Genomic DNA, 21624 nt, shown 5'->3' with positions numbered 1-21624 from the left:
CACCCTCCCCATGCTCACACACACGCTCACACACTCACATGCACTTTACACACACGTGCATACAGGTATCTGCACTCTCCCAGTCTCTCACACACACTCTTGCACACTCCCCAGCAGAGATCTCTGATGTCTCTAAGGGGCTGATGTCTACTCAGGGAAGGAAGGGACTTGCCAAGGCCATGTACCCAGGCAGGGAAGAGCCGGGGAGTCCTCCCCCATGCTGGGCCCAGCTCTCTGTCCCCCATGCTGAGCTGGGACCGCCTGGGTCTGACTGCTCCCCCTTGTCCCTGGCCCCCGCCAGGCCCTTGGGGTCGTGGGGGCTAGGGAGGCACCAAGGAATGTGCCTGGCATGTGCTGACAGTGGATTTCATGTTCCAGCTGGGCCGGGAGGAGCCTGCTGGGCAGATGCCTGGAGCTGGGGACTCGGGAGGGCGCCTGGGGGAGGGAGCAGTGAGAGGAGATCAAGCCTGGTCCCAGAACAGGGCCCGACTCAGCCACTGACCATGTCGGCCTAGTCGCTCTCCTGGGCTCTGGGGTCTGCCCAACTCTGAGCAGCAGGTCCTCCCTGAGGGGCTGTGATGGTGAGAGGAGAGCAGGGGTGGGGGTGGCAGGAGAGAGGAAAGAGAAACAGAGACTGACAAGGAGGGAGACAGACACAGAGGGAGAGAGAGGGAGAGTGCCTTAGACAGGGGGAGAGAGAGAGAGAGAGAAAGACAGGGCGGGAGGTGGGAGAGTGGAGGGTACTTAGGGCAGGGAGAGAGAGATAGACGGACAGACAGAGGGAGAGAGGGAGAGAAGGAGAGAGACTCAGGGGAAGACAAAAACAGAGAGAGAGAGAAGAGACGGAAAAAGAGAGAGCAAGAGAAAAGCGAGAGACAGAGAGAGAGAGAGGGACCCAGAGACAGACAGAGGCAGACGCAGGAGGCAGGCAGTGGGCACTGTGGGGCCACAGGAAGAGGACCTGGGATGGCCCTGAGGATCCCCATCAGCGCTCCCCTGCTCCTCGTGGGGCTGCTGGCCACAGGTGAGTGGGATCCTGGCCTGTGACCCAGCGCCAAGTGGCCCTCATTTCCCACCTACGTTCTCCAGACAGACCCTCTGCCCTCTCTTGCTGACCCCCCTGTGTCCCCAGGCCTGGCGCAATTGCCAATCCCTGCCTCCACCCCCCGAAGCTTCTGGGTTCTGCCTGAAAACACGACGGTGGTGGAGGGGGCCGCTGCGGAGCTGCGGTGTGGGGTCAGCGCCCCTGGCAGTGCAGTGCAGTGGGCCAAAGACGGGCTGCTGCTCGGCCCCGATCGCAGGATCCCGGGCTTCCCGCGGTACCGCCTGGAAGGGGACCCCACTAGAGGTAAGGGATCAGAGCGTGAGACCCTGGGCCACCAGCAGAGGCCGACCGCGGCCCCGAACCTTGGGTCCCCCCTGCAGGGGAATTCCACCTACGCATTGAAGCATGTGACCTCAGCGACGACGCAGAGTACGAGTGCCAAGTCAGCCGCTCAGAGACAGGCCCCGAGCTCGTGTCTCCTAGAGTGACTCTCTCTGTGCTAGGTATGGGTGAGAGCCCCCCAGGACCCATGAGTCTGGACCTCCAGCCCTCTCCTGCCCCAGGCTCCAGGAGTCCAAGCCCTCAGCCCTCCTTCCTCAGACCTGGGGTCCAGGACCTATTTCACGAGCAATAAGCCCCCAAACCCAAATCCTCGTATCCCTCTCGAGGCGGCAGCTTAACCCAGACCCTTTCTCACCAGTGCCCCCCAAGGTGCTTCAGCTGACCCCCGAGGCAGGGAGCACGGTCACGTGGGTGGCTGGGCAGGAGTACGAGGTCAGCTGTGTGTCTGGGGACGCAAAGCCAGCACCCGACATCACTTTCCTCCGGAGTGAGTGTGGGTGAATTGGTGGGGCGAATGTGAAGCCCTGGAGTGGGTGGGAGGGGGTGTGTCTCTGCCCAGTGCCCTCCTAGGGGCCCCAGAATACATGACATTCCTGAGCTGGGGATGCAGGAGCAGGCTTGGGGAGATGCCGAGGTCAGTGTGGGACCTGGTAGATGGGAGGGGACATCCAGGGAGAAACACCCAGGAGACGGCAGGACAGCTGGTCTGGGGCTCAGGGGAGAGGCTGAGGCTCCAGACAGAGATATGGGTGTCATTGTTGGTGCAGAAACAAGGACCTGAGGTGGTGATGGTTCAGGTGATACAACCCAGTAAGGAGGGAAGGGGAGGGAGAGGCCCAGGCCCCAGCCCCGAGGACTCTAGTGTTCAGGGAGGCCTGAGGGTGGAGGGAATGGAGTTAGTGCTTTTCCCCCAGAGCCAGGAGGGAGCGGGCAGTGTGTTCACCCTGAGGACTTCCAGGCCATGCTCCCCGAGATCTATGTTGGGGAGAACCTGGCACCCCTCCAACCTTCTTGTTGCCCAAAGGTGGACAAATAATTCCAGACATCTCTGCTAATGTGAATGCGGGGTCCCAGGAGAAACTCTTCACCACGGAGGCCACAGCCAGGTATGGGAGTCGGGGCGCCCTCTCCTCCATCCTGACCCACAAATTTCTCCATGAAAACCCCACATCCCAAGGATTCAAGCATGGAAACCTGGGTCAGGTATGAACACCTGGGACCCAGTTCTTCACCCTGACACTCCAAAACTTCTTTATGGGAAACCTCAGTTCCAGGGTATCAAGCACAAAGATTTTGGCCAAGTGTGGGCCTCCAGGACCCCAGTTCTCACTGATGACCCCCTAATCTCTTCTATGGAACTCCAGATCCTAGAGGAAATCAGCAGGGAGATTTAGACCGGGTGTGGGGACCTGGGATCCCCATCTCTTCACCTTGTCTCCCTAAATTTCAGATGATGTGTCTGACTCCAGAACCCCAATTTCTCACCTAGGGTGACACCTCAGAGCTCGGATAATGGGCAGTTACTGGTCTGTGAGGGATCCAGCCCAGCTTTGGACACCCCTATCAAGGTCTCAGTCACTATGAATGTTTTGTGTAAGTGGGAACTGAGTCAGCCGTGGGCACTGGGGATGCAGAGAAGAATTGGGGGAACTGGGGAGCACAGGGATTATGGAAGATTTGGGTTCTCATGGAGAAATGTGGGGGTTCAGAGGCAGGTTGTGGGGCCTGGAAAGAGTGGATGGGCTCCCCAGGCCCACTGAGTGACTGTTGCTGCCCAGTCCCCCCAGGACCCCCTGTCATTGAGTGGCCAGGCCTGGATGAGGGGCATGTGCGGGCAGGGCAGACCTTGGAGCTGCTGTGCATGGCCCGAGGGGGGAATCCGCCAGCCACACTGCAGTGGCTGAAGGTGAGGGCAGAGACAGGTGTGGGGGTGGGGGGAAGGGCGGGGGCCAGGAGCTGGCCCTGCGCTGACCCAGGCCTGTGCTTGTCTCCAGAATGGCCAGCCCCTGTCCACAGCGTGGGGCACGGAGCACGCTCACTCGGTGGCCCGCAGCTTGCTAGTGATGATCATACGGCCGGAAGACCACGGGGTGAGGCTCAGCTGTGAGGCCCACAACAGCGTATCTCCAGGGATCCAGGAACGCGGGGTTACGCTGCAGGTCACCTGTGAGTCCTGGTGCAGCTGCCCATCTGTCAGTCCATGCCCCAGAGAACCATCTGTTTGTGCCCCCAAATCATGCTTGTCTGATGCCAAATACCTTGACATCTGTCCCCAGTCCCTCGTCTGTCTGGGCTGGTCTGTGAGGAATCCAGCCCAGCTTGGTGTCTCTCCTCTGTCCATTATCTTGCAGTTCCCCCCAGCGCCATTACCATCCTGGGATCTGCATCCCAGTCTGAGAACAAGAACGTGACGCTCTCCTGCATCACCAAGTCCAGTCGCCCTCGGGTTCTCCTGCGATGGTGGCTGGGCTGGCGGCAACTGCTGACCACAGAGGAGACGGTCACGGACGTGAGGCGGGAGCCGAGCTCCTGGGTCTGAGGGAGGAGGGAGCTGATGGCATGACTCCTGGATCTGGGAGAGGAGGGGTCTGGCATCCTGGATGCCTTGGTCCTTGGGGAGCATGGACTGGGGTCCAGGCCTCCTGGGTCTGACATGGAGGGATGGAGATGCTTCGTATGTCCCTGCTGTGGTCTGGGGTGGACCCAGACCTTTGGTACCATGGATAGGGGTGCCCTAGTCCCCAAGTCTGAAGCTGGCTCCCTGCCAGGGCCTGCATGGTGGCCACATCTCCATGTCCAACCTGACATTTCTGGTGCGACGAGAGGACAATGGTCTGACCCTCACATGTGAGGCCTTCAGTGAGGCCTTTACCAAGGAGACCTTCAAGAAGTCGCTTGTTCTGAATGTGAAATGTGAGCCCTCACCCATGCCCAGGGGTGCCCATGCCTTAGAGACCACACCCTCAGGCCTGAGCCTAGAGAGAATAGCCCCTCTTCCTGGCTCTCCCCACAGATCCTGCCCAGAAGCTGTGGATCGAGGGGCCGCCCGTGGGGCAGCGCCTCCGGGCTGGGACCCGGGTGAGGCTGGTGTGTTTGGCCATTGGAGGCAACCCAGACCCCTCCCTCACCTGGTTGAAGGTGGGTGTCAAGCAAGGGCTGTGAGGTGGCCAGGAAAGTGGGAAAGGATGAAACCTCTCTCCTGGGAAAGAGAGTCTTGGGAAATCTTGGAAAAACCTGAATTTCATGAAAAATACTGGAGATTTTGAGTTTAGGCAGGAAATTGGAAAAGACACAAATGCCATGAGAATTAAATGGAATCCTAGGAAAATTCTGGGAATTCTGGGAAAACAGAATTCTAGGATAAAAGAAGGAATTCTGGATCAGGATTGGGAATTCTAGACAAAAGACAATAATCTCATTAAAATTAAAGGATATTCTGGTGAAATCTCAGAATTCAGGTGAAATGGCAGGAATTTTAGGGAAAACTAAGAATTCCAGGAACAAACGCAATGATAGTGTAGGCAAAGGCTAGAAATTTTGTGGAAAGACTAGTAATTCCACAGATCATTTGAAAATCCATTAATATTAAATTGAATTCTTGGGACTTGGGGGTAAGAAAATGAAATTCTATTAAAATGAAAAGAAATTCTGACAGAATTCTGGGAAAATCCTGGCAAGTTAGGGAGCTAGTGGAAATTCCGGGGGAAAGACTAGGAATTATAGGAATGAAATGGAATTCCACTTAATTAGACGGAATTCTAGGGGAATGCCAAGACCTTGGGCAATACAAAGAATTCTAGTAAAAGACTAGGATAATAGGAGGATATTGGAGAAAGATTCAAATCTGTGAAAAGACAATGGAATTAAGGGAAAGATCAAAGGAAATCTTTGGGGAAAGTGGGAATTTTAAGAAAAAGAACTAAGGATAGGAAAAATGAAGGAATTCTGGGAAGGCTTGGCAATTCCAAGGGAGTCTCCGGCCTATGGTGCTCGGTAGATGTGGGGCAATGGATTGTGAGGAGCGGGGCTGAGGGTCGGCAGGGAGCACCCACAGAAGAGCAGGCGGGGCGGCGCGGGGGTTGGGGGGTGGGCTGGGGCTGGAGGCGGGATCAGATGGCAAAACCTCGGGGTTCAGGGGGCCCAGCGTTGGCGGCAGAGACGCCAGGGCGGGGGATGCTCAATTCTGGTCTCCATTCCTCCACCCTAGCCGGGTGCCTGCGGAAGGGGGCGCCCTATCCTCATCACACAAAAGCTTTTTCTGGGCTGGCGGCCAGCCCAGTGGGGGCATCTCAGGGGGGACTGGCAGGGCTCCCCGCGGTCCCCCACTCAGTGTCCGCCCTCAGGACTCGCGCACGGTGACCGAACCGCGGCCGCCCCAGGAGCCGCGGCGGGTGCAGCTGGGAAGCCTGGAGAAGTCCGGGAGCACCTTCTCCCGCGAGCTGGTGCTGGTCACGGGCCCGTCGGACAACCAGGCCAAGTTCACGTGCAAGGCGGGCCAGCTCAGCGCGTCCACGCAGCTCGTGGTGCAGTGTGAGCGCGCGCGGCCGGGCGGCGGGGAACTGGGCGGGAGCCGGGCGGGGGGCGCGGGGCTGGGCCGGGCCTCCTCCTCACCTCCGGTCCTCACTCCTGCGACCCGTTCTCCAAGTTCCCCCGACTAACGTGACGATCCTGGCCAACGCGTCGGCGCTGCGCCCCGGGGACGCCGTCAACTTGACGTGCGTCAGCGTGAGCAGCAACCCTCCGGTCAACTTGTCGTGGGACAAGGAGGGGGAGAGGTGAGCGCGCGAGCGGTCTCGCCCCTCCCTGGTTCTGGTCACCTCCCTGTCCGTCTCCGCCCTGACCCGACCCCACCCCCACTGCGGGTCTACAGGCTGGAAGGCGTGGCCGCCCCGCCCCGGAGCGCCCCCTTCAGAGGCTCCGCCGCCGCCAGGAGCGTCCTTCTGAGACTGTCATCCCGCGACCACGGCCACCGCGTGACCTGCCGCGCCCACAGCGCGGAGTTGAGAGAAACCGTGAGCGCCTTCTACCGCCTCAACGTGCTGTGTACGTGCGCCGGCCTGGAAGCCCTCTTGACCCCCTCCCGACCGCATACTACTTGGGTCTTCACCTTGACACTGTCTTTGACCTCACTCCTAAACCTCGAAACTTTCCTGACCCCTGGCCCTGCACCAACTCCTATCCTGCCCAACCTGCATCTTGCCTTTGTCCTCTGTCCAAACTCCTCACCATGACTCCCATCCTGGCCCCTCTCTCCAACCTTAAACCTGACTCTGGTCTCTACCCTTTTCCTCAACTGGATCCCAACCGCTGTCCTGAACCTAACCCCCGAGCTAGGCTCTGAACTTAACTGTTACCTTGTCCGTAGCTTTAATCTAGTGACCTCGACTTTAACACTTTATACCTGTACATGATCTCAAATCCATCCCGGACCCCAACCTTAACAACAATCTTGACTCCCGGCGGTGCCCCCTCTGCAGATCCTCCAGAGTTCCTGGGGGAGCAGGTGCTCGTGGTGACCGCGGTGGAGCAGGGCGAGGCGCTGCTGCCGGTGTCCGTGTCCGCCAACCCTGCCCCGGAGGCCTTCAACTGGACCTTCCGCGGCTACCGCCTCAGCCCAGGTGCGCGGAGTGGGCATGGAGAGGGGTGCAGGTCTCGGGACGGAAGGGCCTGGCAGGCCCCTCACCCTGACGTCTCCCAGCTGGCGGCCCCCGGCATCGCATCCTGTCTGGCGGAGCTCTGCAGCTGTGGAATGTGACCCGCGCCGACGACGGCCTCTATCAGCTGCACTGCCAGAACTCGGAGGGCACGGCTGAAGCGCTAGTGCGGCTGGATGTACACTGTGAGCCCCCTCACGACCCCTGGAAACTAGGGAGCTCTGGGAGCCACGCCCACCCTGGAAACCACACCCGCCCAGGGAACCTTGCCCAGGGTGGAGTCTCCTCTTTGTGGAAGCTCCACCCAACCAGGGACGTTCACCCATCCTGTAAGCCTCCCGCTCCGGAAGCCTGGACTGTGATGGAGCCACGCCCACTTTGGGAGTCCTGCCCATTAGAGAGACCCAAGGTGGAATCTCTGCCCAGACAGGGGGCTCACCTACATAGGAGTTACCAAGCCCGCTATGGAAGCCGAAGCCCCACCCCCACCCAATTCTGGAAGTCCACCGGACCTACTCGTGTCACCACAGAGGCACAGTAGAGAGTGGGGACACCCTCACTAATCTTGAGAACTCTACTCCAAGTGCTCTGGGTAAAGGGCCGATTGTATTTACACTTGTAACTTTCCTGGGCACCTCTAAGACACCCCTCCCACCTGGAACCCTCTCCCACCAAGGCCTATCAGGGCCCAAGTGTCTTCCCCAAGCCTCTGCCTCCCCCAGATGCTCCCACCATCCGAGCTCTCCAGGACCCCACTGAGGTGAACGTTGGGGGTTCTGTGGACATAGTCTGCACCGTTGATGCCAATCCCATCCTTCCAGAGATGTTCAACTGGGAGAGACTGGTGAGCATCCAACCCTTGGTAAATGGAGGTGGGGACTGGGGGATGTGGTTTCTTGACTGTGAGCTCCTTGGGAGGAGGGGTCACATCTATATGACCTTGTATAACTATATACTTGTTGGGGCGTACTCCAAGAACTAACTGTTGAATGGCAGATGGCTGGGTGGATGAGTGCATAGATAACCAGGTGAGTGGGTGGGTAGGTGATGGATATATGGATCGATAGGTAGATGAACAGGTGGATGGATGAGTGAGTGGATGAAAGAACAAATGGACAAGTGAATGAATGGATAAATAGATGAATACGTGGGTGGGTAGATGATTGAATAAGAGAAATGAGTAGTAAAATGGATTATATTTGAGAGTAGATGAATGGATAGATACATCATCAGTGGAAAGATGTCTGTAGAAGGATGATGGATGAATGAATGGATGGTGGATAGATCAATGAAGAGATGGAGAGATGGATAAATAGGTAGCTGGATGAATTGATGAACAGATGCATGTGTTTATGGGTGTGTGCATGTATGAGTGAATAGGTGGGGTGGATGGGTGGAGAGATGGAAGGGTGGATAGATGGATGGATAGAAGGAATGGGTTCATCCAACGAATGGTTGGATGAATGAATGGGTGAATGAATGAATTGATAGAAGGAAGGAGAGGTGAATGGATGGATGGATAAATGGATGAATCAATGGGTAGGTGGATGATCAAATAGATGGATGATTGGGTGGATAGATGGTTCCAAGCATGAAAGGTTGGATAAATGGATGGGTTAGTGGTTGGCTGGATTGGTGGATGAATGAATGGATCCATACACAAATGATTGGATAAATGGATGGATGGATAGATGACAGGGGGATCTCTTTCTTTTTCTTTTTATGGGGGAGGAAGACTAGCCCTGAGCTAACATCCAATACCAGTCCTCCTCTTTTTGCTGAGGAAGATTGGCCCTGGGCTAACATCCGTGCCCATCTCCCTCTACTTTATATGGGACGCTGCCACAGCATGGCTTGACAAGCGGTGCATCGGTGCGTGCCCAGGATCCAAACCTGCGAACTCCGGGCTGCCAAAGCAGAGCACACGCACTTAACCGATGTGCCACCGGGCTGGCCCCAGGGGGGACTTTTTCTTTGCTAGCTCTGTAGAAGGTGATTGTGGCTGGGAAAATGAGGCTACAGAAGGGACCCAGTTTGGGGGATGATGGAACTGGAGGGCCACCTCTTGAGTCTTGGACCTCCAGGGAGAAGAGGAAGAGGACCAGAGCCTGGATGACATGGAGATGACATCAAAGGGATCCACAGGGTGTCTTCAGATTCGTCAGGCCAAGCTGGCCCAGGCTGGTGCTTACCAGTGCATTGTGGACAATGGGGTGGCACCTCCAGCCCGAGGGCTTGTCCGTCTTGTTGTCAGATGTGAGTAACACCCCAAACCCCTGACTTCAAAGCCTGCCACTAAACCCACCTCTCTCACGTCCTTCCATATACCTCATGATGACCCCCAACTCTTCCTAGTTGCCCCCCAGGTGGAGCATCCCACTCCCCTAACTAAGGTGGCTGCAGCTGGAGACAGCACCAGTTCTGCCACTCTCCACTGTCGTGCCCGAGGAGTCCCAAACATTGTCTTTACTTGGACCAAAAACGGGGTCCCTCTGGATCTCCAGGATCCCAGGTGAGCCCAGGCCCAGCCAGGGAGCACTTCAGCCCCAAGTCTGGTCCCCAGCCCCCCAGCTACCCTCCCTGAGTCCCTGCCACACCTCCTCTCCAGGTACACAGAGCACACATACCACCAGGGCGGGGTCCACAGCAGTCTCCTGACCATTGCCAACGTGTCTGCAGCCCAAGATTATGCTCTCTTCACATGCACAGCCACCAACCCCCTCGGCTCGGACCACACCAACATTCAGCTCGTCAGCATCAGTATGGTGGGAGGGGGCTGTGGGGGGTTGGGAGGGTGCGCCCCAGGTCAATCCCGGAGTCTCTGGTTGGCCCCACACTGGCAGTGTTCCTGAAACCTGAGAGGTGTTTATGAGTGAGGATGGAGTTTTTGCCTGCCCTGAAAATCCTAATGGAGACGGGGTCTTCAGGGAAACCCAGAACAAAGGACTAAAAGGGGAAAGGGGACTTTTTGGCCCAAATAACTGAGAAGCAGATTTTCAGGAGTGGCTGGCTCTAGAGTCAGCCGTCATCCAGGACTCTCTATCTCTCAGGTCTGCTTTTCTGTGTCGGTTGGCTCCTCATAGTTGGCTGTTAGACCTCCCAGGGGAAATAGAATTTTTTTCCTAACAGTGGTGTGAAAGTGCTAGAATTAAGCTTCATTGGCTCTACTTGGCTCCCAGGCCATCCCTGAACCAATCGTGCGGTCAGGGGAAGTCGACACTCTGGTTGGCCAAGCCGGGTTGCATGTCCATCCTTCAAGGGGTGGAGTCACTTCCATCAGAAGCACGTGGCCTGAGAATGCAGGCAGGCGATTCTCCAAAGGATATTCAGGGTTCTGTATCCGGAAGAAAGGAGGGGAACGAATGTGAGCTAGGCACAAGAAATCCACTACAGGAACATGTATGTTACACAGTCGATCCTCAGTATTTGTCAAGCCTATATTTGCAAATTTGCCTACTCACTAAAATTTATTTGTCACCCCAAAATCAATTCTCATGGTGCTTTTCCAGTCATTCAGGGATGTGTACAGAGCGGGTGAAAAATTTGAGTCACCCCATGAGCCCATTCTCGGCTGAGGTGGAGCCAGGCGACCCCCTGCCTTCCTGTTTCGGCTCTCAGATATAAATAAGTGTCCTTTCACAGTCTCCTTAGTGCCACAGTTTTTTGCATTTTTGTGCTTTTTGTTAGTGATTCTGCTAATTAAAATGGCCCCACGCAATGTGCTGAAGTGCTGTCTAGTGTCCCTAAGAGCAAGGAGGCCGCGATGTGACATATGGAGGAAAGGCTTGTGTGGGATAAGCTTTGTTCAGGCGTGAGTTATGGCGCTGTTGGCCGTGAGTGTGATGTTAATGAATCAACAACATGTATTTTAAAAGGTGTCCTTAAACAGAAACACATATAAAACAAGATTGTCTATTGTTTGGGTGATGAAAACGTTGTGACTAGCGGCTCGCAGGAACCTAACCCCGCGTTTCCCCTGGAAGCAATAGCTGGGTATTTGCTAGTTCAGTGTTCACAGCAACTTTACAGAACATAATCGCCATGAAGAACGAGAATCAACTGTATATTCAAAATTATTCTTAGGGGGGCCAGCCCGGTGGCGCAAGCGGTTAAGTGCGCACGTTCTGCTGCGGCGGCCCGGGGTTCGCCGGTTCGGATCCCGGGTGCGCACCGACGCACCGCTTGTTAAGCCATGCTGTGGCGGCGTCCCATATAAAGTAGAGGAAGATGGGCATGGATGTTAGCCCAGGGCCAGTCTTCCTCAGCAAAAAAGGGGAGGATTGGCATTGGATGTTAGCTCAGGGCTGGTCCTCCTCACAAAAAAAAAAAAAAAAAAAAAATTATTCTTAGGAAAAATCTGGGAGGAATCTTCTAGAATCCTTCTGTACCCTCTGACTACTTTCCCCATTCTTTTCCTCAAAGGCCGCCCTGATCCCCCAGTGGGATTAAAGGTCGTGAGCACGACCCCATACTCGGTGGGGCTGGAGTGGAAGCCTGGCTTTGATGGGGGCCTGCCACAGAGGTTCCAGATCAGGTGGGTTCCTGGGGAGGCAGGAAAGGGTGGCAGCCAGCAGGGCTGGGGCACCTCCCTGAAGGACTGCCCTCCCTCTCCTGCAGGTATGAGGCTCTGGGGACTCCAGGGTTCCTCTACGTGGATGTCCTACCGCCCCAGGCCACCACCTTCACACTGACTGGACTGCAGCCTGCTACACGATACAGGGTCTGGCTGCTCGCTAGCAACGCCCTGGGGGACAGCGGACTAGCTGACAAGGGGTCCCAGATCCCTATCACCACCCCAGGTAGGAAGGAACAGTCTTGGGCAGGTTGCAGTTTCTCAGAGGACTTATAGGGTGGTATAGTGAAGTCAATACTATTATTCCCCTCTTACAGATGAAGAAACTGAGGCCCAGAGAGGTTAAGCAAATTGTCAAAGCTCACACAGCTAGAAGGAGGTAGACATGCAACTGAAACTCAAGCAGATGAACACCAGAGACTAGTTTTCAGCCACTAACCTATACTGTCTGAATGTGATAAGTGACACAAGGGAAATTAGAAGAGAGTTTGAATTGAATGAAAATGAAAACATATGAAAATTGTTAACTGCAGCTAAAGCAGTGATTAGCAGGAAATTCATAGCATTAAATGCTCATATTGGATTTTTACAAAAGGCCTCAAACTGATGCTCCAAATTTCCATCTTAAGAAACTAGAAAAAGAAGAGCAAATTAAACCCAAAGTAAACCGAAGGAAGAAAATGGTAAAGGTAGGAGCAGAAACTGATGAAGTAGAAAACAGAAGAACAATAGAGAAAAATCAGTGAAACCAGAAGCTGCTTCTCTGAAAATATCAGTAACATTTGTAAAGCTAATCAAGGCCAAAAAGAGAGACGACAACTTAACGAATATCAGGAGTGAAAGAGGAGACATTACTAGTGACTCTACAGACATGAGAGGGGTAACTGGGGGACATTATGAACAACTTTATGCCAATAAATTCAGCAACTCTGATGAAATGGACAAATTCCTTGAAAATGACTAATGAGAACATTGTGACTCTGACAGGCACTGTAGTGAGTGGTTCACCACAAAGAGCTGGTTCAGACCAGCCTGGGTTCGAGTCCCAGCTCTGCCACTTCCTAGCTGGGAGACCTTAGGCAAGTACTTAACATCTTTGAGCCTCAGTTTCTAAAAATAAGGTATATCTCAGATCTCTGTGCCTCAGTTTCTGAAGATAAGGTCTATCTTGGACAGTTGTGAGGAATAAATTAATATATCTAAAGTGCTTAGAACAGTGCCCTGTACGAAGTAAGTGCTATGTAAATGCTAATTTAAAGAAATGCCCCCCTGCTCACCTTCTGTTTACTTTGCCCCATGAAAGCTCCCTATTTCTGTCTTTACCTTCCTGACAGAGCAGCCTTTTTCCTCATGGAAGTAAGGACCCTTGCCCATCCCTACAATTTTCCCTCCTCTCTTTTCCCCCCACATGCCAGTCTTCCCTTTGAGCACTAAAGCATAAAGTACTACACTCACCTCCCCTGCTCTAGAACTTATGCTTCTATTAATGCACTCTGACAGTCCAGCATCTTCTTCGGTTAACCCCCAAATTGGCAACTCAGGTTAAAAGGACCTTCTATACCATAAAGCACTCATCTCCAATTAATTATTATTATTACAATTGGCATTAGAATGGCTGTTGATAGTATTACCATTATTATCAGCAATTTCCAGCTCTCTTTGAAATAGTCCTAAGAAGCCATAAATCAGTTCCCATGAGTCTCAAAATGAGTTGAAAACCTTAATAGGAGACTGAGAAATATTTAAGACTTATCTCAGATTCTTGGTGTTGATTCACAACCTCTATGTCCACCCCCAGGTCTAGACCAGCCTTCTGGAGAACCCGGCTACCAGCTGCCCACAGAGCAGCCTGCAGGCAAGTCCTCCATCCCCCAAGCACCCCTCTCTCCCCTGAGAATAAAACTTTCAGGTTTGTAACCCGCCTCCTTTGCCTTGTGGCCATAGCCCCTGAAGACTTAACTCTGTCTCTATGGGCCCCCACTCATATCCTTAGCTCGGCCTCTTGCCTGGAGGTGATCAATTCTCTCTCTTCCTAATTCAGTTTAATTCTAAAAGAATTAGCTGATTCCAGGCCCTGTGCAGAGCCTGCATCCGTCGGCTTTTGCTGCATAACAAACCACCACAAACATGGGCACTTACAGCAACAAGCGTTATTTCTCATGATTGGATGAGTGGCTGGGACTGGTGGCTCTGCTGGGACTGGTGGTCCAGGAGGCCTCCTTCTCACCCATCTGACAGTCTGGCTCTTGGTTGGGACAATGGAGAGCCCTTGGCCACATGTCTCCCCTTGGCTTGTTCACATGGAGGTGGTCCCAGGAGACCAAAGGGCAGCAAGCGAGGGCAAGCTCCAATTTACAAGCACTGTTCAAGCTTCTGATCCTGTCACGTTTAGTATCGTCTCATTGGCCGAAGTGAGTGACATGGCTCAGCTCAGAGTCAGCGTGGAAGGGAACCACTCAAAATTATAGAGAATTATGACCATTTTGGCAACAACCCCCTTTAGAGCCTGAGAAGAGGGTTGCAAGTGACAGAAATTCAGCAGTTGTAGGCAACAGAAAGAACTACTTGGCTCGTGAAATTGAAAACTCCAACTGTGGCTGGATTCGGGCGCTCAAAAATTTCCCCAAGGATCTATTTCTCACCCCTCTTAACTCTGCCTTCATCTCTGAAGGCTTCCTTCTCGGTTCTTCCATCAAGAGGGCAAAGAAATTCCCCCACACCTCCAGCTCCAGTGGGACAACCACTTCTTAGCAGCCAGCAGAAGAGTGGCCTAAATGTTCTGGCAGAAATCCGCCTTGGGTCAAATGCCAGCCTCTGAAGCGATACTGTGGAGAGAGGGAGGGGTGCTCTTCTTGGCCAGGCTGGGCCAGTGTCCTCCGTGGAGTCCTGTGGAGCACACAGACGAGAGCAGGGGAGTGGCTGTTTCCTCAGAGGAAATGAGTGATGTTGGCAGAAGATGGGGAAACGGAAGCTGAGCAGATGTCTGCTTGTAGGGACTTAGTCTTGTCCTCAGGACATAGCAGAGGAGTCTGACATTGTCCGGGATGGAAGTTTGTGCAAAGAGGAAGTCGTTTGAGATGGAGCTGGAAGAGTGAAGAGAATATGAGAAGAAAGGACATTTAAGGACAGACACTTGGCTATTTCAAGGCTTAGGGGTGGTGTGGGTCTGCCTCAGTGATTCTGGAAACAGCCAGCGGTTACTTTGTGTGGCTGGAGGGTCCAGTACCAGAGTCTATGGTTGGTGGGCAAGGCTGGAAACGTGGGAAGAGGCCAGATCACAGAAGGTCTTGAATGCCCAGCTGAGGAGCTGAAGCTCCGCCTGAGTCAGTACATGGGGCTCAGGCAAAGGTAGGACCCGCTGCTAGTGGGTTGATGTGAGAAAGGAGCCCCCTGCCCGGGGGAGGCAAGAGGGGGTGGACATGGAAACCCCCGCCGTGCTCGCCCCTGACTGGGAGGAGGGCTTTGCTTGGTCAGGGACAGGCTTTCCCAGAGAACCCCCTCTGGGCCTAGAGCCAGTTGTTTTGGGCTCACTGAGTGGTACCTTCCGCCCCCAGGACCCTCGGAGCTGCCCCTGCTGCCTGTGCTGTTTGCTGTTGGGGGTCTTCTGCTGCTTTCTAATGCCTCCTGTGTTGGGGGATTCCTCTGGCAGCGGAGACTGAGGCGTCTTGCTGAGGGTGAGGAGAGACCCTTCCCCTGCTGGGAGGAGGGTGACAGGGAGCCCTGGGGCTGCTGCGTGTTGAAGGTCTCCCAGGGCCAGGTGGGCTCTGAGGGAGGGGGTCGTCTCTGACTCCTTTTTCCTACTTCCCTCAGGCATCTCAGAGAAGACAGAGGCGGGGTAAGTGGGGGTGTTTTTCTGTAAGGAAGGTTCTGAGGGAGGAGGTTTGGGGTGACAGGTGTCAGAGGGTCAACACTCAACTGCCCTCCGTACTTGCATCCTGGAAGGTCGGAGGAGGACCGGGTCAGGAATGAATACGAGGAGAGCCAGTGGACTGGAGACCGGGACACTCGGAGCTCCACGGTGAGTGGGGGGACAGGACAGCCCCCCAGCAGGGAACTGACAGTGACTAACATTCTGCCATTAGCTTCAGGGGAATCCCTGCCCTTTCCAGGAACTGTGGAGTCAGAGGATGGAAGGACTTCATCTGGTTTATTTTGGGGGGGGGGTTGACAGGTGAGCACAACAGACGTAGAGCCATATTACCACTCCATGAGGGACTTCAGCCCCCAGCTGCCCCCCACGCTGGAGGAGGTGTCTTATCCCCGAGGTGAGTCGTGACCACATATGAACTCCCCCCCGGCTCATAGATGTCCCTGACATCTGGACTGGGTGCCCTGACCATCCCTTCCTTCCACCCCAACCCCAGGTTTCACAGGCCTTGAAGAGGAGGATGTGCCCTTTCCTGGGCACCTGTATGATGAGGTGGAAAGACCGTACGCCCCGTATGGGGCCTGGGGACACCTCTATGATGAAGTACAGATGGTGAGGAGAAACTCTCCCAGTGCCAGAAGCCCACCTCCTACTGCTTGTATTAGTTAGGGAAAGCTGGCTGCTGTAACAAACAGGCCTGGACATAATCCAGGGGCCTGAATGAGAGAGTCTATTTCTCTCTCATGTAGCAGTCAGAGGTGAGTGCTGCACGTGGTTATTCTGGAACCCGAGTTCTTCCCGCTGTGTTCCTCTGCTATCCCCTAGTGCATTGTCCAGGTTTCCATGGATCGGCCAGTTCACTGGGGGTTTCAACTGGTGGGAAAGGGGAAAAGAGAGCGTGGTGGAGGCACAACCCTCCTTATAGTCCAGGCCCAGAAATAGTACACTCTGCTCTCATCCCATCAGTGAGAACATGGTGTCTTGGCCACACCTAACTGCAAAAGAGGCTGAGAAATGTAGTCTAGCTTGGCAGCTATATGCCTCACTACAATTCTGTTAGTGTGAAAGAGGGAAGGTGTGTGTTTCATTGGATAATTAGCCATCTCCACTACACTGGTTAAGAAGGGAGATCTAGAGAAAGAATTTTTTGGCCCACTCAATTGAAAAGTCAAGGGATAGAATTATATTCAGGCCCACCCAGCTGGACCCAGAATTTCCTCCCTAAAGATATCCCTAGCAAATCCAGGTTTGTATCCTATTAGATTAGAAACTCTCAGAGAAAGAGAATGCATATTTTCCAATACCCCTGAAGCCCCAAGGCTGACATGTATTGGTCTAGCTTGGGTCACGTACTCGTCGCTGAACCAGTCAGTGAAGCTTGGGGTGGACTGTGCTAATTGGACAGGTCTGGATCGGTGCACACCCCTGGCATCGGGGAGTAAGGGCCAGCTCCACTCAGTCCACTGGGCTGAGAGTGGGAGAGGGACAGAGCCCAGAGGGAACTGAAGATGGTGATGGGCAGATAAAGCAACAGACAGGCACTTTGACCATTGACCAGCCCCCACGGTGCGGGAGGTGGGACAGAACCCCTGACTTTCTATGTGGCCTTGGCTGATGCTCTGGCACCTCTGGGCCCAGGATTTCCCTCTGTCACCTGGTCCCAGATGGGGCACCAGTCCCCCGAGAGTGGAAATGCATGCATAAATGCTGTCCATGGTGCTGAACCATACGTGCCCTCGGAAGCACAGACGCAGTCTGCACACTTTTTCTGTAAAGGGCCAGATAGCAAATATTTTGGGCTTTGCAGGACATACTGTCTTTCTCAAAACTACCCAACTCTGCATTGTAGTGTAAAAGTAGCCATAGACAATACATAAACAAATGAGTGTGGCTAAATTCCAATAAAACTCTATTTTAGACACTGAAATTTGAATTTCATATACAGTAATTTTCATATGTCACAAATATTCTTCTTCTTCTGATATTTTCCCAACAATTTAAAAATACAAAACTGTTCTTAGCTCTCAGGCCATACAAAAACAGGAGGTAGGTCATATTCGGCCCAGAGCCAAATCTGTTCTCAAGTTTGCTGAGCTAAAACAACCATTTTCTCCCAATCCTAGGGCAAAACACATCTCCAGAAAGGACCACCTTCCCAGGTCTTTTTTCTCTTCTGTTTTGATGAGGAAATGTTTTGGAAACTCATAGGACTAACAGAATCATGACTCACCTTCCACAGTTTCCATAGATGCTATCGTGGGCTTTTAAAAGTTTCATGTTTCTGACATTTAAATTATTTATCTGACAGGAAATCATGGGATATCTTGGACTTGCTTAAAAATAATCCAGTTAGGGGAGGTGGGGGATGAGAAGATAGAGATATAGGTAAATCAAGATTGACCAAGTGTTGATATTGTGGAAACTAGGTGACAGGTACGTGGGAGTTCACGATGGGGGTTCATTATAATCATTCTACTCTTTGTATATGTTAGAATTTTTTCCTGTAATTAGAAACTAAAACATTTTTTTTCTGGGAAGTTGAGCAAGAGTGTGTATCCCCCAAAACTGTAATGATGACCCACAGGGCCTCCCTCTATGGTTCTAACTCCACCTTTGCTTGTCAGGGTGCGTATGGCCCCTGCTGGCCTGGGAACAAGTATGAGGATCCAAGAGGAATCTACGATCAGGTGGCAGGAGACTTGGACCCTCTGGAGCCTGATTCTCTACCCTTTGAGCTGAGGGGACATCTGGTGTGAGACCCTTCTTGACACCCTTTTCCTACACCTGCAGGACATAGTATTCCAATGGTCCTTTCCAGTCCAGCCTGGGCTGAGCATCTTAAGCGAGCTCCGTAAGACACAAAGGACTGGACTTTTTCTGGAGAGGACATGGAGGGTTGTTAGTGACAGAAGATGGTTCAAGCTGGTGTCAAAGTATAAACAAGGCTCCTTTTGGGGGTGGCTTTAGAAACTGAACTTCTCCAAAGGGACACAGTGAATTGTAAAAAAAATTTCAAAAATGAAAAGCTATTTGGAGGGTCTTTATGCTTTTTTAAAATAAAAATCTCAGAAGTGGGAAAAGACATACTAAAAACTTAGTTCACTTTGAGTTCAACTGTATCTGAAATAGCTAAGAATAAGTGGAATTTATGAACCATTGTTATGTCCTACTTGTTTTATTATTTTCCTCGGTTATCTAAAACATGATGTATGAACTATGACACACGTGTAAACATAAATAGACTCTATAAAAAGAAGATAAATAGACTATCAAAATAAGCCAGACACAAAAGAATATTTACTGTATGATTTCACTTATAGAAATTCTAGAACAGGCAAAGCTAATCTATGGTGACAGAGCAGATCAGTAGTTGCCTGGGGCCATGAAGAGGGAATTGACTGCAGAGGGCGTGAAGGAACTATTTGGAGGTGATGGAAATACTCTCTGTCATGATCGTGGCGGTGGTTACGTGGGTATATAGATTTGTCAAAACTCATTGAACTGTACACTTAAGATGGGTGCATTTTATGGTACATAAATTATACCTCAATAAAGGTGATTTAAAAAAATAAATAATGAAGCAGCCCAGCACGAGAATTTTTATTCTTTATATTGAATAGCAGGAAAAGATAACTGAGAATTCTGCCTATTTCCATGGAGAACAGACTATAGCTAAGTATAACCTTTCTTTGGCCTCCACTTCTACTTGATTATTCCTGTAATCAAAACTGCTTTGTTCAAATGTTTGTCCATGTTATTTCTTATCAGCGCAGACTAAGATAAGTTTTTACATCACAGCACCTGAATACACAAATACATTAGGGTCCAAATGATTTCCCTTTGGTTAAAAGATGATTCCAGTCCCAAAAGTAGAATTTTTCTAATTGTGTAGTTTTCCTTTTCAAAGAGGAAACTTACGACATTCTGTGTCCACACTGGTGGATCAGGAGAGGTAAATTTACTGGCTCTTATAGCTGAAGATCCCAGGGGTAGTGTTGGCTTCAGGCAGTGCTGGACCTGGTATTGAAACAAAAGCCAGGAGGGGTCTCTCTCACAAAGATGACCACTTACAGGTCTTGGCTGGCATTCCGTAGGCTCAGCAGCCAGAGTGCCTCTGGAGAGTCCTGTCTTTCATCAGCCCAGCTTGGGTCTCATGCCCATCCCTGAATCAATCATTGTGCTCAGGGAGCAGAATATGCTGATAATCCAGGTCCCGGGTTGCTCAGCACCACATGAACCACTTGGGTAAGGCTCTCCAAAGGGACCCAACACTGTATCTTGGGTGTCTGGGGTATCTTCATGGACTTCCCACATATTCCTCTTTGCCACTGTCTGAATCAACGTAGTAGACATCTATTGCCTTGTCTGCCCAGAATCTAGCCCCTCTAAATTTATATAGGTATTAACAAAGGGAACAAGTTCCTGATCACACCAAGCCCCCGGATCCAGCGGCACCTAGAGTCAGAACCACTCCTAGACTATAAATGCCCCTTCTCCCTTAGATGAAAATGAATGACGTCTTCAGTGAGTTGCAATCATAAATTACCCACTCTCTTAAGCCACTTTGAATGGAGTCTTTAGTTAACTAATTCAGCAATGAGTAACTGGAAAGGGGCAGAAACTCGCTCAAGGTAGTAGAGCTAAAAGAACATTTATTTTATTAGCTACCAAAGAAAAAAATAGTAATTTCACAGTGGAGGAAACCTGACAGATGTCACCTTAACCAAAAGATCAAAGTTAACATTACCAGTCATGGGACAAAATGACATCACGGGCCTCCTGATATAAAATACTGAGGATACAACAGCACGTCAGTGATATCCCTGACGAAAGTGCATTGTTCTTCGTGCCGTCCAGTCAATTCCCACTCCCAGAGACCCTGAGTACAGCAGAGCGGAGCCCTGCCCAGTCTTTTGTGCCATCCTCTCATCCTCCGTTGCTATAAGAGACAATGCTCCACTGCTATTCATAGGGTTCTCATGGCCAAGTTTTTGGAACTGGGTGGCCAGGTCCTTCTTCCTAGTCTGTCTGAGTCTAGAAGCTCCACTGAAACTTGTCCACGGTGGGTGACTCTGCTGGTATTTGAAGCACCGGTGGCATAGCTTTCAGCATCACAGCAACTTGTGGCCATCACAGTAAGACAACCGACAGATGGGTGGTGTGGTTCCCTGACCAGAAATGAACCCCTGGCCATGGTGGTGACAGCTCCAAATCTCAACCACTAGACCACCAGACCAAGTGCATAACCTGAATCTAATCATGAGAAAGACGTATGGAAATTGAAGAATATTCTACAAAATAACTGGCCTGTGATCTTCATATATGTCAAGGTCATGCAACACAAAAGAAGACTGAAGACTTGTTTCAGATTAAAGGAGATCAAAGAGACATGACAACCGGGGGCAGCACATAATTTTATAAAGGATCTTATGGGGACAATTGGCAACACTGAATAAAGAGTATAGATTAGATAACAATATTGTACCGGTGTTAATTCTGTTATACTATGGTCGTGTAACACAATGCCTTGTTCTTAGGAAATGTGCACTCATACCTTTAGGGTTAAAGGGTATTGTGTCTTCAATTTACTCTGAAACAGCTGAGAAAAAAATAATATGTGTTCGTACATAGAGGTAGAAATGAATAAAACAAATGTGAAATGTTGACATTTGGGGAATGTGGGTGAAGTGTATTGCAATTCTTTGTATCATTCTTAGAACTTTTCTGTAGATTTTGATATTATGTCAAAATAAAAGTTAAAATTAAAAAATGACAATGGCACAGAAGCAAAGCATAGGAGGCCCAGCAGGGTCTCATGGGTTGTGAAAGTCCGTCCAGTTCTTTTCACCTTCCGCTGGTCACATGGCCTTTTGTCTGCATCCCTCGGCAGACTTCCTCCTTCTCTCCTTGTAGATACTTAGCTCCCCTCCTGCTCCATCATTATTGCTCGTCCAGGGACTGACCGCCCCTTCCAGGTGCTTCTAGAGCACCTGGGAGCCCAGCACCGCACGGCTGCCTGACTCCGCAAGGTAGCACCTTTATTCCAAGTTTCACACACGCCAAATCAGGTTGGCCCAAGCTGGGTTAAGAAAAAGAAATAAGAGAGGAAATGAAGATTATCTAGAATTGGATGAAAATGAAA

The 21624-nt window shown here is 51.7% G+C and overlaps 1 protein-coding gene across 2 annotated transcripts; it reads left to right on the top strand.

The window, feature by feature from the left end:
* Nucleotides 1–951: 951 nt before the first annotated feature.
* NPHS1 (NPHS1 adhesion molecule, nephrin) lies at nucleotides 952–18265 on the top strand. Of its 2 annotated transcripts, none has more exons than XM_004439714.3 (29): nucleotides 952–1024; nucleotides 1133–1348; nucleotides 1426–1548; nucleotides 1746–1874; nucleotides 2412–2493; nucleotides 2877–2980; nucleotides 3166–3293; nucleotides 3382–3553; nucleotides 3739–3896; nucleotides 4156–4300; nucleotides 4401–4525; nucleotides 5731–5917; nucleotides 6033–6162; nucleotides 6258–6430; nucleotides 6865–7005; nucleotides 7086–7226; nucleotides 7764–7885; nucleotides 9126–9297; nucleotides 9397–9553; nucleotides 9650–9801; nucleotides 11464–11575; nucleotides 11659–11840; nucleotides 13413–13469; nucleotides 15169–15288; nucleotides 15425–15449; nucleotides 15557–15632; nucleotides 15786–15879; nucleotides 15979–16094; nucleotides 18107–18265. In XM_004439714.3, exons 1-29 carry the CDS (start codon nucleotides 967–969, stop codon nucleotides 18236–18238), a joined length of 3729 nt encoding a protein of 1242 aa, XP_004439771.1. In that variant the 5' UTR covers nucleotides 952–966; the 3' UTR covers nucleotides 18239–18265. The 2 variants fall into 2 exon arrangements, with proteins under 2 accessions (XP_004439771.1, XP_087278273.1); XM_087422147.1 differs by having other exon boundaries at nucleotides 967–1024; nucleotides 15988–16094.
* Nucleotides 18266–21624: the final 3359 nt, after the last annotated feature.

This window comes from Ceratotherium simum, chromosome 33, assembly GCF_057802395.1.
Source record: "Ceratotherium simum simum isolate JZ-2026a chromosome 33, ASM5780239v1, whole genome shotgun sequence".
Classification (NCBI taxonomy): Eukaryota; Metazoa; Chordata; class Mammalia; order Perissodactyla; family Rhinocerotidae; genus Ceratotherium; species Ceratotherium simum.
Note: the sequence above shows the minus strand (reverse complement) of the source record. Positions and strands in the feature narration are given on the sequence as shown.